The sequence below is a fragment of the Mesoplodon densirostris genome, chromosome 12 (genome assembly GCF_025265405.1).
Source record: "Mesoplodon densirostris isolate mMesDen1 chromosome 12, mMesDen1 primary haplotype, whole genome shotgun sequence".
In the NCBI taxonomy this organism is placed as follows: Eukaryota; Metazoa; Chordata; class Mammalia; order Artiodactyla; family Ziphiidae; genus Mesoplodon; species Mesoplodon densirostris.
The window spans coordinates 28,649,261-28,669,244 of NC_082672.1; the positions used below are offsets into that span (position 1 = coordinate 28,649,261).

Below are 19,984 nucleotides of genomic sequence, written 5' to 3' on the forward strand. Positions count from 1 at the left end.
TGATACTTACAAGATACTTAAATGAATTTTAAGTACTAAGTATAGATTTCAGCTTTAGGAAAAAATATATTTTAAAAATAATACTGATCCTTAAAAATTAAAGATAAGAGAATGATTTAAAGTGGGAGTTGACAAATATTTTCCATAAAGGACCAGACAGTAAATAGTTTAGGCTTTGCAGGCTATACAGTCTCTGTTGCAGCCATTCAACCTTGCCTTTGTAACGTGAAAGTAGCTACATAGACATATGTGGGTGATAACTAAACAAATGGGTTTGGATGTGTTCAAATAAAACTTTATTTACAAAAACATCATCAGGCCACATTTGGCCCAGACCATAGCTTGCAGACCCATGAATTACAGGCACATTTTTTTACAATATTATTTAAATAATCAATAAGTAATATTTCTACTTCTGTTTTATATAGGTTAAAGTTATGAATATCTTAGCAAAGCATTTGTCCTAAAATGAGGTGAAACTTTTGCTTTTGTCTCCTTGCTATAAGACATTTCAGGCCAGTTGCATATTCTGTAGTTGATTTTATAAAATGTGACCATAGGGTTGGTTTCATTGGTTTGAGTGTAGTTAAAACTATTTTAAGAAATGGAGGATTTAAAAAACTTTAGATCTTTATGTTATCAGTTTCGTGATCCTAAAGCCAGAGATACCATAGTACAATGTCAGAGCCATGATATAACATCTGGTAGGTACTGGTGAAGAGGCGGAAACAAAGGGACAGAGTTACTAAAACTATTTTATGTAACTATTGGAGTTCTGTTTTATTCCTTCCCACTTTTAAGGCTTTGGGGTTTAGGACTGTAATTTCAAGCAAGCTTTATTTTATTTAGAATAGTGTACAAGTAAAAGTAGAATTTTTTTCTGGATTACATTTTGAAAACATTTTCATATTATAATGTTTGTTTCAATATTTTAAAAACCATATATGCTAGAAAAGAGAAAAAGATTAACGTGATGTATGCATTTTCTCATTTTCTATACATATTTAGATAAAGCCATCTTACCGTTCTATGATGGCTCTTCAGGAAGAAAAGGGTAAACCATTGTATTGTGAACAACACCATGAGGCACGTTCAGTAGACACAGAACCTGGATTAGAAGATTCAAAGGAAGTGATGAAGTGGACACGACTGCCTGGGCAGGTGAAGTGGTCTCTGACACTGGATTCATTTAGATATTTAGTCATTTACCTTAAAAACGCCAGCAGCTCCTATGGTAACTGGCTTCCTACTTAAAACTCTCAGATTATCCTTGTTTTTAACCATGATCTTGTCTTTCTATTAATTCATTTGGTAAATAGTAATAAAGTGCCTATCATGTGCATAAAGGCACTATCTTAAGTTCTTTAGTGACCTGGGGAGTTTTATTAGTTTGTCAGAGCTGCCATAAAAATATATCACAGACTGGGCCTCTTAAACAACAGAAATTTACTTTCTCATAATTCTGGAGGCTGGAAGTCCCAAGATTAAGTGTTGGCAGCGTTGATTTACTCTGAGGCCTTTCTCATTGGCTGGCAGATAGCTGCCATCTTACTGCTTCTTCATGGTCTTTTCTCTGTGTGTGTGCATCACTGGTATCTCTTCTTCTTATTATCAGATTAGGGCTGTACCCTAGCAACCTCATTTTAACTTAATCAGCTCTTTAAAGACCTTATATCCAAATACCGTTACATTCGGAGGTACTGGGGTTAGGGTTTCAACATATGAATTTGGAGGGACACAGTTCAGCCCGTAAATCCACAATTTATGGATTCGTGAACTTTTTTTCAGCTCCTGGCTTCTTCCTGAGTCACATTTTGATAGAGATAGGTATATGTATATACCTTTACCACAAGTTGACCTGTATTTAAGCTTTTTCTAAAGTTCTCTTACTTGGTTAGCATAGTTTGTAGTGGCAAGAAGCATTACTGATAAAGTTTTGCAAATCTCTTGTTTCCATAAAGAGTAGAGTGGTTCATTTTATATACTCAGTATATACAAAGAATGACTATTTTCCTAGACCTTTTCACATTTTGTTTTGCATGATATCTGACTTTTTTTTTTTTTTTGCTGTACGCGGGCCTCTCACTGCTGTGGCCTCTCCCGTTGCGGAGCACAGGCTCCGGACACACAGGCTCCGCGGCCATGGCTCGCGGGCCCAGCCGCTCCGCGGCATGTGGGATCTTCCGGGATCGGGGCACGAACCCGTGTCCCCTGCATCGGCAGGCAGACTCTCAACCACTGCGCCACCAGGGAAGCCCCTGATATCTGACTTTTTGAGGCTAATTTTACAGATACATCTTAAAATCAATTTTAAATACTTCAGACATAATAATATGGAGAGAATAATACTTAGACTTTGGCCTTGGGGACCTTTCACGTCAGTTGGGGACATGGGAAGCGGTTACAATGTTGTTCACTGTCAGGTATGCTGCAAAGAAGTCTTGAGGAAATAAAACTATAAAAATAATTGTTTAGATCAGCAGTTCTCAAAGTGTAATTTGGGGACTGCTGGGAGTCCTGAGATACTTTCAAGGGGTCTGTTGAAGTCGGTCTATTTTCATAATAAGATCATAATGATTCTAATGATTCCATAATGATTTAGTTTTTCTTTTTGGCTTTCATTCTCTCACAAGTATACACTGGAGTTTTCCAGAGACTAAATGATACATGGTATCACAAGAGGGTGAATGCAGAAGCAGTTATGAAATTCCAGCTATCTTTTATTAAGCCAGATGTTAAAAAGATTTTCAAAAATACAGAACAATCCCATTTTATATAGTTATTTTTCATAAAAAGAAATTATTTATGTTAACATTTAATGGGTTTGCTCTGTTGTTTTTTAAATGATTAACAAATACTTTTTAAATTTCTCAATTTTAATTTCTAATATAATAAATATCTGTTTATATAACCACATAAACAAAAGCTTTTTGGAGTCCTCAAAATTTTTTAAGACTGTAAAGCACCCTGAAACTAAAACAGTTTGAGAATTGCAGTTATGTAGAAGGTGATCTGGAGTGGTGGAAGAAGGGTTCATTCAACAGGTTGGTGGAGCTTGAGATAGACTTTAAAGCATGGACAAGTTAGGAGTGGGTGAAGAGGACAGGGAGGAATATTTCATATTGTGGCAATGTTGTAAATAAATGGGAGTGCACCTGTTGTATTCCTCAGGCACTCAAAACTTGGCTGGCTGGAAACCCAAGTTTGTATAAGAGGTAAAAGTGGTGTGATAGATTAGGCCCGCATTGTGGAGCGGCTCAAATGGTAGGTAGCCTAATATTTGATTGTGTGGGATTGAGACATAATGGGAGGTTTCAGGTAGGGAGGAAGCATGATAACAATTGTATTTTAGGACAGGTTAACGCTGGCGATGGCAGGTAGATCTTGAGGTAGGATACATCAGAATGAGAGAAAGGTAGCCGTTGCAGTCATTGATGTGTGAGGTGAGAAGGGTCCAACCTTGGGGTATTGGTGGCAAAAGTGAGAAGTAAGAGGTAACTACAAAAGAAAAGACCTAGTGTGAGTTAGTGACTGACAAGGTAGTAAAGAAGGGGAAAGAGTTGAAAATGTTGAGGATCTTTATTCATCAAGTGCCTCTTCTGAGTTCATCAAGTGCCTCTTCTGAGTACAGTGTCAAACTCTGGGAATACAAAGAAAATGATGGTGCCGTTTTTGGCTTAAGTGATGAGGCACAGAGTTTTCCTTAACTACGTCTCCTCCTCTAAGAGCAGCAGCAAGTGGTTATGAAACTTCCTAACTTTTCCTTCAATTTTTTTCCTCTTTTTATCCCCCTTTCCCTTTTCTATATCATCCCAATAGAGAATGGAGGGAAAATGGTGTCTGGTACATTATTGGCACCTAATAAATGTCTGTTGGATTTTTCGCCTTTCTAGTAGCTGCTCATAATGTTGCCTCTTCATAATGCTGCTAAATCTTGATGCTACTTGTGAAAAACCTGGTACCAATCTAGAAAGCGGGCCCTTGAACCAATAGTCTTTGACTAGGCCCGTTAAGCTGGGCTTAACCCTCTGAATAATCCTTATTAGCTATATATAGTAATAATAATGACAGGTTTACTGTGATGAATATATAAAAAGACATTTGTAATAAAGTGCCACATTCTTGGCATATAGTAAGGGGCCAATATATGTTCAGTTGAACTTTTTGAATAATAAGAAAGAAACACAGGAACTAAGGCTCACAAAAGTTTGAAAGAGAGAATTAGGACAAATAAAAGTAAGTAGTATTTTCTACAGCAGATAATAATGCACAGGAAGTTTTGGTGTCATCTGGTAATAAGGAATGAAACATAAAAAGTATGAAGGAATTTTAATAAAATTAGTGAATGAGAAATCAATAGGAGGTGATTGATTTACTTTGAAAATACATTTTGGAAAGCAGTACAAATAATGGTTATTTTAAGAGAGAAAAAAAGAAAGAGAATGAATATTCATACATCATGGACTTCAGCTAGGCCTATATGGCATTTATAGACTCAGAACAAGTTTATGATTCAGCAAAAATCACTTATTAGTTGCTGTCATGAAATAAGGGTGGTGTGACATACATTCATTTTTGTGGCTGTATAAAAATAATGTGGTAGTGACAGCTTTAGAGTATCAGATATTGAAATTTTCTATTCATATTTTGGGTGAATAGTGCTAGTTAGGCATGGAGTATAAATTCACTTAATTTTCTGGAGAATTGAAACTGATTCTCTGCTTTGAAAGTAATTTACTATGGTTTTCCATCGTTCTGCTTACTTGCTTTCTTCTTCCTCTGCATCACAGTAAAGGGACTTTTTAAAAAACCAGAAACTGCAACAGCTACAATAATTGAAGTTAACAGCTGGCTTTCATATTTTAATGTTTCTTCATCTATATTGGTAAAATGTATGTTTTTCAGGCTTGCCGTATCCCGAACAAGCACCTCTTCTCACTAAATGCAGGAGAGCGAGGATGTTTTTGTCTTGCTTTCTCCCACAATGGAAGAATATTAGCAGCAGCCTGTGCCAGCCGGGATGGGTATCCAATTATTTGTGAGTAATAATCCTTCTGTTTAAGCTGATTGTAGTCTATACAGAGGATGTTTCTTGGTTCTTAAAATTCATTGAAATCTTAATTTGAGTCATCTACCAGTACTACTAAATTAAAATAGATTTCCTCAAGTAAAGTAAGAATTCTTTTAGAAAAATTTTGCACTTTGCTATACAATGTAGGTCCAGAAATAAAATGAAAATGATCAAATGAAGGAAGATAAATTTATTTTTAAAACTTTCAGGAGGTATTTTTTAAGCATTTTCTACTTTAAATATAGAAATTTTGCAACGTGAAGGATTAATAAATCTCTTGATGAATTTTAATCCAATTTTAGTCAGTTGATAGTAGTGATAATTTGATTATGAAAGCCCTCAAATTTGTTATGTGCAACTAAGACCTGGCACAGCCAAATAAATAAATAAATAAATATTTTTTAAAAAGAAAGAAAGAAAAACTTGAATTTAAATATACTTACTGCTTAAATCTCAAAAAACAAAAGAAGAATCTTTGTCATTTTTTGATTATGGTGTGTATACTAGGAATTCATTTAGCTTATAGGATGTGCAGATTGATGTTTTTCACAAGTTTGGGAAGTTTTTCATCTTTATTTCTTAGAATGTTCTTTCTACCCCTTTCTATTTCTTCTCTTCTTCTGGAACTCCCATCATTTCTATATTGGTACACTTGATGGCGTCCTACAGGTCTCTGCACCTTTATTCATTTTCCTTCATTTTTTTTCTTTCTGCCCCTCTGACTGCATAATCTCAATTGACCTGTCTTCAAGTTTACTGATTATTCTGACAGTTCATATCTGCTGTTGAGCCCCTCTAGTGAACTGTTTATTTCAGTTATTGTACTTTTCAACTCTAGAATTTCTGCTTGGTCTTTTTTTATATTCTCTATTAAGTGGTAAGAAATAATTCTCACACCTTCGTTCTTTAGATGTGGTTTTCTTTATATCTTTGAACATATTTATGCAAGTGAATTTAAAGTCTTTATCTAGGAAGCCAGTGTCATAGACAGTTTCTGTTGACTGCTTTTTTTCCTGTGTGTGGCCATACTTTACTATTTTGGGTTTTTTTTAGGGGTGTGTCTCCCTAGGAAATTGGAAATTTTAAATATTACAATGTAGCAACTCTGGAAATCACATTCCTCTCTTTACCCCCCCTCCATCTGTCCACCTGGGATTTGTTGTTGTTGTTGTTTGTTTAGTGATGTTCCTGGACTAATTCTGTGGTCTTTATCCTTTGTCAGGTTTTACCCCTGGAGTCATTGCTTGGTTAGCTTAGTGGTCCGCTAGTGGTTAGAGAGGGAGTTTTAAATGCCTGAGTGAACGGGTCTCCCAGCCTATGCCGAAGTGCCGTGTGTGTGTGTGTGTGTGTGTGTGTGTGTGTGTGTGTGTGTGTGTATGTTTTCAATTCTAAAGTAGGGAGTTTACAACTTTGCCTTAGCTTTTACTTGCACAGTCCTCAGGGCAGTCACAGTAAGAGATAGGGCCTTTCAGGTCTTTCTTGCACAAGTATGTACACAGCCTTTCATGTGTACGTGTCCTTCTAGATTCCCCAGAATATATTGGAGCTTTTCAAAGTCCCCTATGGACACCTCATTCCCAGTTTTTCCTTTTGAATTTTTTGGTCAGCCTCTTCTTAGGCCCACCTGGTATCACTGTGTCAGATAGCCACACCACTGATTACTTCATGCACCCTAGAGTTACGGCTCTTCACGCAGATCATGCTCAGAGCCAGGTCAGATAAAGCCAAGCCCTGAAAATGGAGCCTTTCCGGGAGCTGCCCAGCTGTCCAGCAGTGAGAAATCTTGGAGGTGGGGCTTTGGAGATCTTCAGGCCTCTTCTGCCCCATCCCGTAGCTGCTAGGCTGCTGGTTTTCTTCGTAGTTTCAAGGCTGTTGGTTTTTAAGTCTACTTTGGAGCTTGGGAGAGGGGAATGGGAACAGGGCACGTTAAAACACCACAGAGCTCGGTGTTCTTACCAAGATTCAGCTGTTTTCTTTAATAAATGCTCCTCGGATTTTTGCAAGCCTTTCATTTCCAGAGTTCTGAAAAAGTTAATTTTGACAGTTTTTGCCAGTGTTCTCGTTGCTTTTATGGGGAAGCAGATTTTCCGAGGTCTTTATTTTGCTATTACAGAAGTTCTTGTGTACTGCTTGATATTTTAAAGAGCAGTTGGTTTCACCACTAGGTGGTAGTAGAGACTTGGAAAGTATTTTCTGTGTTAAGTTGTCATCTTAGATTTCATTGTATGTATATGTAACATAGCCATACCACAATGCCTTGTTTATTAGATTAAATCTCTGTTCATTCTCTCACAGTAGTGTCTATCATTTTTAGTATTAGAATTTTTTTCTCACCATAGCACAGTTTAAATTTCTCATTGCTTCGAATAGTTAAATTTTGGTTGGAATTGGATTGATTTTCAGATAAAACAATACCTTATTCATGAAAGACCAAATTACAGAATCTTTGAAGTGAATTGCAATTTAAAAGTTATTTGAGGGACTTCCCTGGTGGTCCAGTGGGTAAGACTCCACACTCCGAATGCAGGGGCCCTGGGCTCGATCCCGGTCGGGGAGCTAGATCCCGCATGCATGCCACAACTAAGAGTTCGCATGCCGCAGCTAAGACCCGGCGCAGCCTAAATAAATAAATATTTTTTAAAGTTATTTGATTAATAAATTGATTATCAAAGATTATTAGGATTGCTTTGAAGAGATAAGAATAATTGTTAATTGTAGCCCATTATAAAATTTTAGGTATGTAAATTCTTGTGTCTAAAGCAAGTGAAAACTTACTTTTAAGTCGATTTTGACATTTTTTAATACTGAAAATGTCTTTGGTGATAATATTCTTATAGACAGTGCTTACCTGGTATACAAATTATTATAAATTATGAATTTTTATGTTATTCGGTTAAGAATCCTCTGTCTAGAAACAGACTAATTTTTGAATATTTTCATTAGTATATGAAATTCCTTCTGGACGTTTCCTGAGAGAATTGTGTGGCCACCTCAATATCATTTATGATCTTTGCTGGTCAAAAGATGATCGCTATATCCTTACTGCATCATCTGATGGCACTGCCAGGTTAGTATACTTGAGAAGTACTCGCTGTGTATGCTGCTTGCCCTCAAAGAAAGCAGAGAGAATGAATATAAAGTGATATAACTACTCTTATGCTTCAGTTATATTTTGCTTATCAAGGAACCATCATAAACATGCATCATACAGACTCACTGATTAAATAAGAAGTAATGAAAACGTTTTTCCTAAAGACATTCTGTTAAATATATTTCGTTTATGTAATATATAATGTTTCTAGTCCTCACTGTCTTTAAATGATCATTTTGTACACTCTTTAATTAATATTTTGAGATGAAGTTCTTAAACAACAGAGAGTTTTCCTGGAATATAAACTCTTGATGGCAGGGATTCCGTCTCCACTGTTAGCTGGATGCAGAGGCCAGGACATGGTGCTGCTCAATGCACAGTATAGGGTCAGTAAATGAATATGCACCTTATGTTTTAAGAGCTTAATAGATTGTCAACTATTTGCATTTTTCAAAATGTCAGTTTGAAAATAATTTAGCCCCTTCCAATTTAATAAGTATCATAATAAAATATTTTAAAAGTTACTTTTTTAATCTGTTACATTTATTTCCTATCTCTATTGTCTCTTTAGTATCTATCTCTATTGATTTTTTCCTCTCAGAAGTATGTTCAAATTTCCTTATCTTAAGGAAATCTTTTTCTAAAGTCCTCCTGCCTTTCAGGCTACCACATTATTTTTCTTTCTACACCATCAAGAAGCATTCTACACACACTGTCTTTACCTTCCCCCAGTTAGTCTGGCTTTCACTTCCACCGTGCTATATAAACTTTCTTTGAGAGACCTGCAGTTTCTTACTAATTTTCGGATCCACTGGCTAGTTTTAGTCATTACCCTGTTTGCCTTCACTGCAATAATTCATTATTGACCAGTCTTGAAATATTTTCAAGTCATGGTTTTCATTGACAACCTCTTCTGTTTTCTTTTTATCACTCTGACCAATTCTCATTCTCTTGTTCCTTTTCTTCTGCCTGTTCTCTGTAAATGCTTATCCCCAAGATCCTTTATTCGATGTCTTCTGTGGTTTGGTGTGCTTATCCTGGTCTCTCTCATCTCCTTGGCCTTGAATCTCACATGCTAATGACTTGGAGCTCCTTCTCTTTTTCCAAATTCAACTTTGTATTACACACTTCTGTCTGGATTGCCCAATGGCACCTCAAATCCATAACGGAAATCACCAAATTTTGTTTTCCTTTTGTAGCCCTCATATAGTTTTTAATGGCATCCTTATCCACCCTGTCTCCCAAGCTGGGAACTCAGAGTAGCACTCATGTTTCTTTCCTACATACAGGTAGTTCTAAAGTATATTAATTCTGCCTCCTAAAAGTCTCACATTCTGTCACATTCTTTCTATCCTCACTGCTGTTGCCTTAATTCAAGTCCTTGTTATCTTTTGCTTAAACTGTTGCTGCTAAGCTTTCCCAGCGTTCACCCTCTAGCTCCTCCATCCCTGCTCTGCTAGAATTCTTTCCAAAACCATCTTTCATAATGTCTTGACTTTAAAAATCTTTGCACTTTGGAAAATGTTCCAGTTCCTTAGCATGGCAAGACAGGCATGACCCTTATTGACCTTCTCATCCCTTGTGCACTTCCCATGTACCCTCCGCCTCACCCACACAATCTTTTGAAATACCTTTAGCATCTTATCTTCTTTGGCATCTCCATGTTACCTGTGGACTCTTCCTATGCTGACATGCCCTTCTCCTCCCCTTCCTGCCCAACTCATCCACTCAACACACGTCTAAATGCCTTTTGTAAGCCAGGGTGGGCTCATAGTCATCATTTAAAACCCAGCTCAGATGTTACCATTTCTTGAAGTCAACTTGGGTTTCCTCGCACAGCATATATTGTAGTAAAGGATATTTTTTTCTTTATGTAGCTTGGAAGTTGATACTAATTTAGGACTCTTTACATCCTAAAAATATTGTTGGGAAGGATTAACTGAGTGAAGAGAGAAACAGTGTGGCTAGAACGAAAAAGACAGTGGGGTTTTTGAAAGAGGTGAAGAATACTTACACTGAATGAGCTAAAGTCAAAAGGAAGAGAACGAGAGTTGCTAATGCTCAGAAGTGGCAGGAGGTCGGGTTTCTGCCCAGGTCTTCTGTTATCCCCTGGGGTCACTGTCACCTGTTATTGTTCGTGTCTCCTGAGTAACTGTTTTCCACTGGTTTGCTCTCTGCCAGATGGGCTTAACCTAAATCTTCGTCTTTAGTTATCTTCAGTATAATTTGAGGACACTACAGATCAGCAGCTCCTAATATAATCAGAAAGACTTGTCCATGTGTAATGGCTCCCAAATAGGCCCATAAAGCCCCACTCTGCCCTCTCTTCACACATACTGTTTTAACTTTGGAATATTTTTTTTCTTTCCTAATTCTGATAATTTTTGTGTGTGTTCATCTGGTCTTTACAGATTTGTGTATCACTGTTCTTCTCTGTCTACGGTCAATCTGATTTTTTTTCACAAACCCATTAATACATTTCTTTTGATCTTGGATTTTACCATTGCTTGGGTGATGAAAGCCATCATTGATACCAATTCCACTTTTATGTAAAAAGCTTCATTTTTATTTTAAGGTATTGTGTCTGTCCTAATTATATTGAGCTGTTTTTAAGGTACAGTTGCTTCATTTCTTCTTGTTATATAGTATTTCAGATAATGCTGCTAAGATTTATTAGCAGGCCACTGAAGTTTTATCTTTTAGCATTCTCCTTAATATTCCCTCCAAATTAGTGATTTTGTTCTTTCTATAAGTACTATATTTCATGTTACATATGTTCATTGAAAATATTACTGTGGTAAAAATGTTTATGCAGTGACACACATGCTTTACTTTTACTTGAAAACATGTTCTTTCACTTCCTTCATTTATGAGTTTGGATTCTTAGTAATTAAAGATCATATCCTGTATTTTAAGCAGCTGCTGAGAAAACTTATAGAATGTTATTCTTGAATAGTAACTATTTTTTTTATAGATAATTTTGAAAAAGACTTAATTTGCTTCAGTTCTTAGACAGTAATTAAAAGGATGAACTATAAATCCCCATATTAAAAAATTAATAAATTCTTCTAATTCTGATAGCTTAAATTTTAAAAAATCAAGTGCTTCACACTCACAAAGCACCTGTTTGTTCCTAGATTTTGCCTGCATATTGACTTGCAGAGTATCTAACATGATAGTTTAACTCTTAGAGTTTACTCTTGTCAAGACTGTAGCAATAACAATATTAATTTCTTTTAAATCACCTATTATATAAAGGAAGAGATAACAAGAGTATTAAACATAAAGTGAGTGCTCGATGTTAGATAGCCTGTTTTCTATAAAATATTGTAATGATTTTAATGTTATTTTACTCAAGTATTTATATAGTAATTTCAACGTCCCTTCTAAGTCTTTGAGATCTTTATGTTCATTATCTATGCTTCGAAATTACAAATATAAAGTTAATAGAGTACCCTATTCTCTAAACCCTCAACTGTAAGCACTTTGGAAAAACAATATACACAGCCTAAATGGGAAATCATTGAAATTTCTCCCTCTGTTTTGTTTTTTACTTATATTGTATTAAATGCAGTATTTTACCAACTATCCATTGTGTTTACTTAATGCCAAAAATAGGTAGGTTTAAAAAGTACAGACATATACAAGTACATTTCACAATATAGATTACAATTCGTTTGTCATTTTACAGTATAGATTACAATTAGTAGAGGAATAAAACATTATGCTTGAAAATAACTATAAGAAAGAGCTTTGTCAAACTGAAAGAACTCTGGCTGTCAAATAATGTCATCACATTATTTTTATTGTTATAAAATTTACCATTCGTTGTTGTCACTTGCTTACTTTTATAAAGTCCATTGCCCATATTGGTTCTTAGAGAAATGTCTGCCTTTCAGAAGCAATACGTAACTTTTTTATCCTTTTCCAGGATATGGAAAAATGAAATAAACAATACAAATACTTTCAGAGTTTTACCTCATCCTTCTTTTGTTTACACGGCTAAATTCCACCCAGCTGTAAAAGAGCTGGTGGTTACAGGATGCTATGATTCTGTGATACGTATATGGAAAGTTGATATGAGAGAGGATCCTGCCATATTAATCCGACAGTTTGATGCTCACAAGAGTTTCATCAACTCTCTCTGTTTTGATATTGAAGGTATGTCCAAGAATATATGCCAGTTGAAGGCTCGTTACATGAAGAATTTTGAAAAATTTTCTGTTTCACTAGGATAATAATTATTTAAGCTTGAGGGTGACTTTATGTATCAGATAAAATTAAATATGTTTGTGTATATTTAGATTTATGCATATTTTGCAGATCATATGATAGACCTTGGCATAAATTTGGCACTGAGGGAATTGTTAGTTAATTTTGAAGTCAATAAATTTCTAAACATTTTGATTCAACTAATCTTTGCTGTAACAACCAGTCCTGTTCCAAATTGCAAAATATATTTCATTGGATTGGTGATTATTCCCTTAGTAGGTTTTTTAAAGGGCCGTTTTATGTAAAGGGTAAAAATGAGGAAGATGGGGGTGGAAATCCCAGAGGAATATTGAAAAGATATATTTTAAATGTAGCAACAGGATTTTTTTTTAGTACAGAAAATACAGAAGGGAGATTTGCAATTATTTAAAGGTTTAATCTTAGAATATGAGTATTATGGATAGTGTTTTAAGGACATAAAATGTAGATTATTTTGTCAGCTGGAAGAATAAAGAAATTCATTATTAAATAGTCACCTTTTCTATTATTTCAGACAATAGGTGTGTGTAGCTGTAATAAATAAATATGGGATCCAGATCAAAATGATAATACTGCTAATGTAGTCAGTTCAACCATAAGGATGCTCATAAGTAGGAACCCATTCAGGAAAGGTCAACCAAGGATAGAAAGGCATCTGAAAATTCTTTCATAATAGAAGTAGCTCAGATTATAAAAGAGAGATGAAGAATTTCTTCAGATATTTGGTTAAGATGTGGAAAAAAGAGAAGTCCTTCTACGTCGCTCTGTAGGTAGAAGTAGGGCCAAAGCTGCAAGAAACAGATTTTCTTTGCTCAGAATTAGAAAGAACATTCTAAAATATAGAGCATTTCATCAGTTGAATAAGCTACATTTGTGTAAAATATTACATTCACAGTTGCTGAACAACCATCTGTTCATAATGGTTTGTAAGATATTCCTGACGGGTTATGATGTTGAATCTGATGATCTCTGAGGTCCCATTCAACTGTAAGATGGTTTGACTCTAAGAAATGATGCTGAACTGAAGCACCTGTTATTTATTATTTTATTCATTCCCTGGTCATTTACTGAGTTCCTACCAGGTCTCAGGCATTATGCTAACAGTATATATTAGAGTATAGATGTTTTTCCAGGAATATAAAATAGATTATATAGGTTAATAAAGGTGAGCAATACAGATCATATTGGATATTTCAAATAATTTGTTTAGCTTTGGAATTCGAGCCACGTACACATAAACTGAGATGCTCATTTCTTTTTGTATTCAGATTCAGGTAGGTGACAAAGGGAAATAAATCATCAAAAATAATTCAAAAGGGTGAAGAATTCATTTAAAGATAGTTAGGATCTGATTGTTTGCCTTTTGGACTTTTTAAAAACTGTAATGCCTTTTACTAGCCCTTCAATTCTTTGTTTTATTGGGATGTGTTTTCCCAATTTCATAATATTTGTTTCAACCTCTGTGTGACATTTATACGTAAGTAATTTTATTTTTTTAAATAGGTCATCACATGTATTCAGGAGACTGCACAGGGGTGATTGTTGTTTGGAATACGTATGTCAAAGTTAATGATGTGCAACACTCAGTGCGTCACTGGAGTGTAAATAAGGTATAGAGCCATTTCATATTTGGGGATTTAATTAAAGAAATGGGGAAAAAGAAATTGAACCACATGACTTTAAGATGTCAGGACAGATTCACTTTGTTATAAAGCAGAAACTAACACACCATTGTAAAGCAATTATACTCCAATAAAGATGTTAAAAAAAAAAAAGATGTCAGGACATTCCGTTCATTCTTTTCAAAGAAATTAGGTTTTTCTCAGTCCCTGAGAAGTCAATTATCATGTCTTCCTGATGGCTAATTGATAATAGTGACGTAGTGAAATTTTCTTCATTTTGGCCAGGCTTTTGTGTTTTTTTTTTTTGAGCCCTAATTTGCCCTATGGTATTCAGGGATCCATTACTGAAATTTATGCAAAATGAGGTATATGTTATATCACCATCTATACATAATAACATTTTCTGCTATTCATATTCTTTTTTCTTGGTCTAATAACATCACTAAAAACACTGTGCTCAAGGTTTTGTTAACAGTGCTATCCCTCAAAATTATGTGATCAAGATTATATAAATATGAGAGGGCCTATCATTTAATCACAGTAATTGTTTCATTTGAAATATACTAAATTGGCAGAAACAAATGAATGATCTCATTTTTGAAGGAGAGTGTTTTAAAGATGGCTTGTATACCAAGCAACTTTGTTGGTGCATATTTAGTATGTTTAAGTTAAAAATACAAAATGAATTATTAAATGTGAGTTGTTTTTATATGTATTGATATAGTTTTTGTCTTACATGCTATACCTGTGTTCTTCAGTTTTGTTCTTCATAATAGATTATAATTGTCCCTGTTTAAAAAAAAGACATTCTACATGAAAAAGAATTTCCAGGAACTTTAGTTAAATCTGTTGAGTCTGTCAGATCTGTTTAAAAACCAGTCTATTCTATTTTTAGTCATTCTCCTCTAGTCTGTCAGATTAATGAATGATGGCTTGGGATTCATGTTGTAGCCTAATTTCACAAACTTTGCAAAGGACTTTCTAATTACTTACATATTGATACCTAAAGGATTGGCAAGGCTCCAAAGGCACCATTTCTAATCATTTGAGTCTACAGTGCAGAGTGTATTATTTGTATTAAAAATCATGTTTCTTTACCTCAATATAGTAACCAAAAGGCAAATATACCTTGGAAATCTGCCTCCTGGTGGTTACTTGAGACAGTCGAAAATAGAAAGTTAGGAAATGAGCTGGGATGTCTTTTTAGTAGCTTATGTCCTAGGACAGATGGGAGACTGCGATTTCTTACTTGGTTCTCTTCAACCAGCAGTGGGGGGAAGGATGCTGGGTTATACACATCTGTCCCTTAAGATGAGGTGTCCATGTGCTGTTGCACACACTCCTTGGTATAGGGCGTGGTCTTTAGAACTAGGGCTTGAGCATGAATATGATAAAAATATGAAGGAACTCATTAACAGATACTACAAACACTGAATCTACCAGCAGCTTTCTCAAACCTGTACCTAACACTTAACTTGTTATGCAGCCTTGGTTTTGATTTTGCACATTTGCATCTGTGTAAGTGTTGCTCCAATTGCTCACACCTTCAGCAGTGCATCTCCACCTCCAAATCGTAGTTGGGCTCAGTAAAATCCCCCATCTGTGGTATCAGTATTTGACTTTATTCTGTAACTTGTAAAAAGCTGACAGCAGGTTTTAGCACCAAATAGCAGTAGGAGGGGCTCAGCTGCTGATACTAGGATTATAGCAGTTTGTACCCCACCTCAGCTGGTGCCAACCCACCTCTGAAGAGGAGACCCTCTAAGAGAAGCGGGCAAGAATAATAAGGGGTCCTTGAGGGAGAAGAAGGCTAATTCAGAATTCTGCCCACAGGTTAAAGCAGACCCTCTCTTGACTCTTTAGACTTTAGTTTAAGCAGTTTTGCATTTGCAGTTTTTTTCTTTCTCCTGGTAATCGAAACAAGAACCTTTGGAAATTGTCCTTATACACGGCTTGTTCAGGCAGATTCTCCTTCCGTGTTTGTGTCTTTCTTGACATCATTAATCAGGTCTACTTATAGTCTTCTTCTATAAGTAGAAGATTTAGCTGCCTTAAGTATCCAAAAAAAATATTACAATCTAAACTAAATTATTTCAGAATAAGATGCTGATAATTTACCTTTTTCAGGACAAGTGGAAATAGATGTATGAAGAAATAATCTGAGACTGAAATAGAACTTGAGAGCTAATTCTATACTTAATTTTGAATTTATAAAAATTGGAAAGTTTCTTATCTGATGATAGACAGTGTAGTGTTAGGAGATGTGTTGGTAGAAAGTGCTTCTTGTTTGGGAATATACTACAAAAACACTAATTAAATATGGTGTTACATAACAACCAAAAATAGATTTTAGCAGCTTTATTTTCATCCTTAACCTGAAGTTACTCGGAATAATTTTGCTAACAATTTTAAAACATCCTGTATTGTGCAACTGAAAATGACATCTTAAAATTAAATTTGTACACTTAAAAGGGCTTAACTTTAGACAAACTTTACAGTGGTAATATTTTATAATCTTTTTAAAAATCATTTTAGGAAATTAAAGAGAGTGAGTTTAAGGGGATTCCAATAAGTTACTTGGAGGTTCATCCCAATGGAAAACGTTTGTTAATTCATACCAAAGACAGTACTTTGAGAATTTTGGATCTCCGAATGTAAGTATATTTCAGTATTTGCAGGTTAAGTGCTCATAGATTAAGTAATGATTTAATTCATATTTATAAAGTGCAGCTGTGGTTCTCAACTAGAGAATTTTGTCCCTCAGGGGACCTCTGGCAGTGTCTAGAAACACTTTTGAATGTTTATTCCAGTATCTGGTGGATAGAGACCAGAGATATCACTAAGCATCCTGCAGTGCATGAGACAGGCCTCTGCAACAATTATCTGACCCAAAATGTGAATAGTTCTTAGGCTGAGATGTGGTCTATTGTTTTTTATTTTCACAATAAAAAAAAAGAAACTACTGCCATCAAATATCTTTTATCTCTATGATATTGGTTTAACATAGTATTATGATCTGCTATCATGCCTGAATGAGAGGGCTTTTGATTCATACATCCTTGTTTTTCCTTTTTGTTTTATTTCTAAAAGAGGCAAATGAAAAGAGATATTCTTAATGTAAAAGGCAGAAGCAGAGTTCTAGGAAAAGCAGCATGGACTTCTGGTGTGCTTTGGTTTTGACATTAAAAGTTCCTGTAAAATGAGAGAAAGCTATTTTATTAAATTTCATTATTGTATTTAGAAAGGCAAATGTGGTAATCCAGGTTCGTTTATTCTGCAATCATCACTTTAGGGCTAACCATTAAGCCCTTCAGCATTTATGTAGAACTGTTTGAGACACTGGCATGGGTGCTGTAGGAGAATGATAAGCAGAATTTGTTCATCAGGAATTTATAGTCTAGTTGTACTACCTCCAAAATAGCATACGAAACACTTAGGCTACATTGTGAGATCTTCAAGGACTGGAATCTGCTTATTCTTTTTTTCTATACATCGTACCCACATCATACCTAACAGACAGCAAGTACTCAATAAGTATTTTTAATGAGTATAAATACATAATAAAAGGATTGTATTTTTCATGACAATGGTAAAGCTGATAGCTATAATATAGTCTTCTGTTAAAGGCTCTGTGGCAAGACTGGTCTTTGAGCTCAATCTTGAAGGACGGGTAGAATTTAGACAAGATGGCAGTGTCCTCACTGGGGTGGAAAACCTGAAAAGCCTGGAATAAAGTTTGGAGGTAGCATAATAGAAGCTGTATTCAGGGCAGAGTGAGTTTGTATGAGCATGGGTTTCTTGCTAAGGAATGCCGAGAGAGAATCCAATAGAAATTAGAGCCAGACTTCAGAAGACCAGGCCTGCAGAGTTTGGTTGTTCTCTTTTTAAGCAGTATAGTATTCAGCCTATGATCATGCTTGGGCTCTAGAAGAAAACTGCTTACAGTCAAAATACTGCCTGTTCCACCCCTTACTAGCTGATTAATCTCCCTGTGTCTCTCTTTCCTCATCACTCAAATGGAAGAAATAATATACCATCCTCATAAATGTTCTGTGAGGAATAAACTAGTTTATACATGTAACGTACTTAAAACATTAACAAACATAGCAGAAGTGTTTGACCCAGTAACCTTAGGTTTAGTTATTTATGTTAAGAAAATAATTATGAGGCAGTGCAAAAAATATGTATATACACAAGGTTGTTCACAGAAATCATATTCATGGTAGGGGAAAGCTGGAAACATCCTAAGTGTTATCCAACAATAGAAAATTTCTTAAGATACATTTAGACAATGATATAATATATGCCTATTAAAATGATAATGCGTAATCTTTATTTTCTGACTTGGTGGCCATTATTCATGACTCACTGTTGACTGAAAAAAGCAGATAACAGAGCAGTATATGTAATATCTTCTCTGTAAACCAGGGATGATAATAGTACCTATCTGGTGCATAATAAGCACTAAAACAGTGTTAGCTGTTATTATTCATAAGTTAAAAAGCCTGGAAGGTTATATACCATATTTAATAAATGATTCAATAATGTTTTGTCTGATACTTCTGCAATGATCACGTATTCATTGTTTGATTTTAAAAATTTATCACATGGAGAAAATATAAGAATATAAAAATTCTGTTCATTTCTTAGTAACCAATACAAATGCTACTTCCAAAGTAGTCTTTTGCTCCATAGCTAGAAATCATCTCTCCTATCCAAATCTGAAAAGTACTCTTTCTGTTCTTCTTTTGTGGCACTTTCTACATCCACTTTCTATTTTACTTTAAAGCATTTCTTCTCTCTCCTGCTAAATTATAAGCTCCCTGAGCTCTGGGACTATCTCTTCTTTATTCTGCATCCATCATAGAATGTATCCTGCATAACAGATTCTCACAAGTTGTTTGTTAAATGCAAATGAAGTATTTAAAAGTTTTCCTACCACCAGTCTTTTAAATGGGTAAGACAGGTTACATTTGTAAAATCTTTTTGGTTTCTAGATTAGCAGCAAGGAAATTTGTAGGTGCAGCAAATTATCGAGAGAAGATTCACAGTACTTTGACACCATGTGGGACTTTTCTCTTTGCTGGAAGTGAGGATGGTATAGTATATGTTTGGAACCCAGAAACAGGTAAATAATATTTCATTGAACTTAAAAATTTTTTTGTTTTGTTTTTGATGAAGTATAAAAACTACAATTTTATGGGGCTTCCCTGGTGGCGCAGTGGTTGAGAGTCCGCCTGCCGATGCAGGGGACGCGGGTTTGTGCCCCGGTCCGGGAGGATCCCACATGCCACGGAGCGGATGGGCCCGTGAGCCATGGCCGCTGAGCCTATGCGTCCGGAGCCTGTGCTCCACAATGGGAGAGGCCACAAGAGTGAGAGGCCCGCGTACCGCAAAAAAAAAAAAAAAAAAAAAAAAAAACCTATAATTTTATGGAGTAATTTTCAAGGAAATTCTGATTTCAGGTTCTCAGTTATGTTTTTCAAAATTGGAAAGCTGATAATGGAATTCAGCTGCAGTCTAAATTTATATTAAATTCTGTTCATTACGGTTTTGATATCTTCATGGCTTTAGAATTTCACATTGTAATTCAAGGTTTATTCTTTCCTTGCTGGTAATGAGATATGGTTGAACTTAGAGAAGTATTTAATGAGGAATGTAAATCAAAACACAGTATTATAAATTGAATTTAGAGTACAACTAGGTATACAAATGGTTAACCATCTACATTTTTATTAGAAACAAACATACTCCTGTCAGTTTTGGATGTCTGAAACTTAATAGCAATTTTACTGTAATTCAGTTTTTTGTTGTTTTTGTTTTTGTTTTTTTTTTGCGGTACGCAGGCCTCTCACTGTTGTGGCCTCTCCCTTTGTGGAGCACAGGCTCCGGACACGCAGGCTTAGTAGCCATGGCTCACGGGCCCTTCCGCTCCGTGGCATGTGGGAT

The 19,984-nt window shown here is 35.4% G+C and overlaps 1 protein-coding gene across 6 annotated transcripts in view; it reads left to right on the forward strand.

The window, feature by feature from the left end:
• The window catches only part of AHI1 (Abelson helper integration site 1), a 211,851-nt gene that overhangs the window by 38,479 nt on the left and 153,388 nt on the right, over window positions 1-19,984 (forward strand). For all 6 annotated transcript variants that reach the window (XR_009533948.1, XR_009533949.1, XM_060114693.1 and 3 more), the window contains exons 11-17: window positions 1,009-1,161; window positions 4,906-5,038; window positions 8,015-8,138; window positions 12,094-12,323; window positions 13,917-14,023; window positions 16,571-16,689; window positions 19,033-19,163. Coding sequence is in view for 4 of the 6 variants with exons in the window: in XM_060114693.1 (XP_059970676.1) it covers window positions 1,009-1,161; window positions 4,906-5,038; window positions 8,015-8,138; window positions 12,094-12,323; window positions 13,917-14,023; window positions 16,571-16,689; window positions 19,033-19,163 (997 nt within the window). In the remaining 2 variants the exon portion in view is untranslated. The remainder of the gene's footprint in view (window positions 1-1,008; window positions 1,162-4,905; window positions 5,039-8,014; window positions 8,139-12,093; window positions 12,324-13,916; window positions 14,024-16,570; window positions 16,690-19,032; window positions 19,164-19,984) is intronic.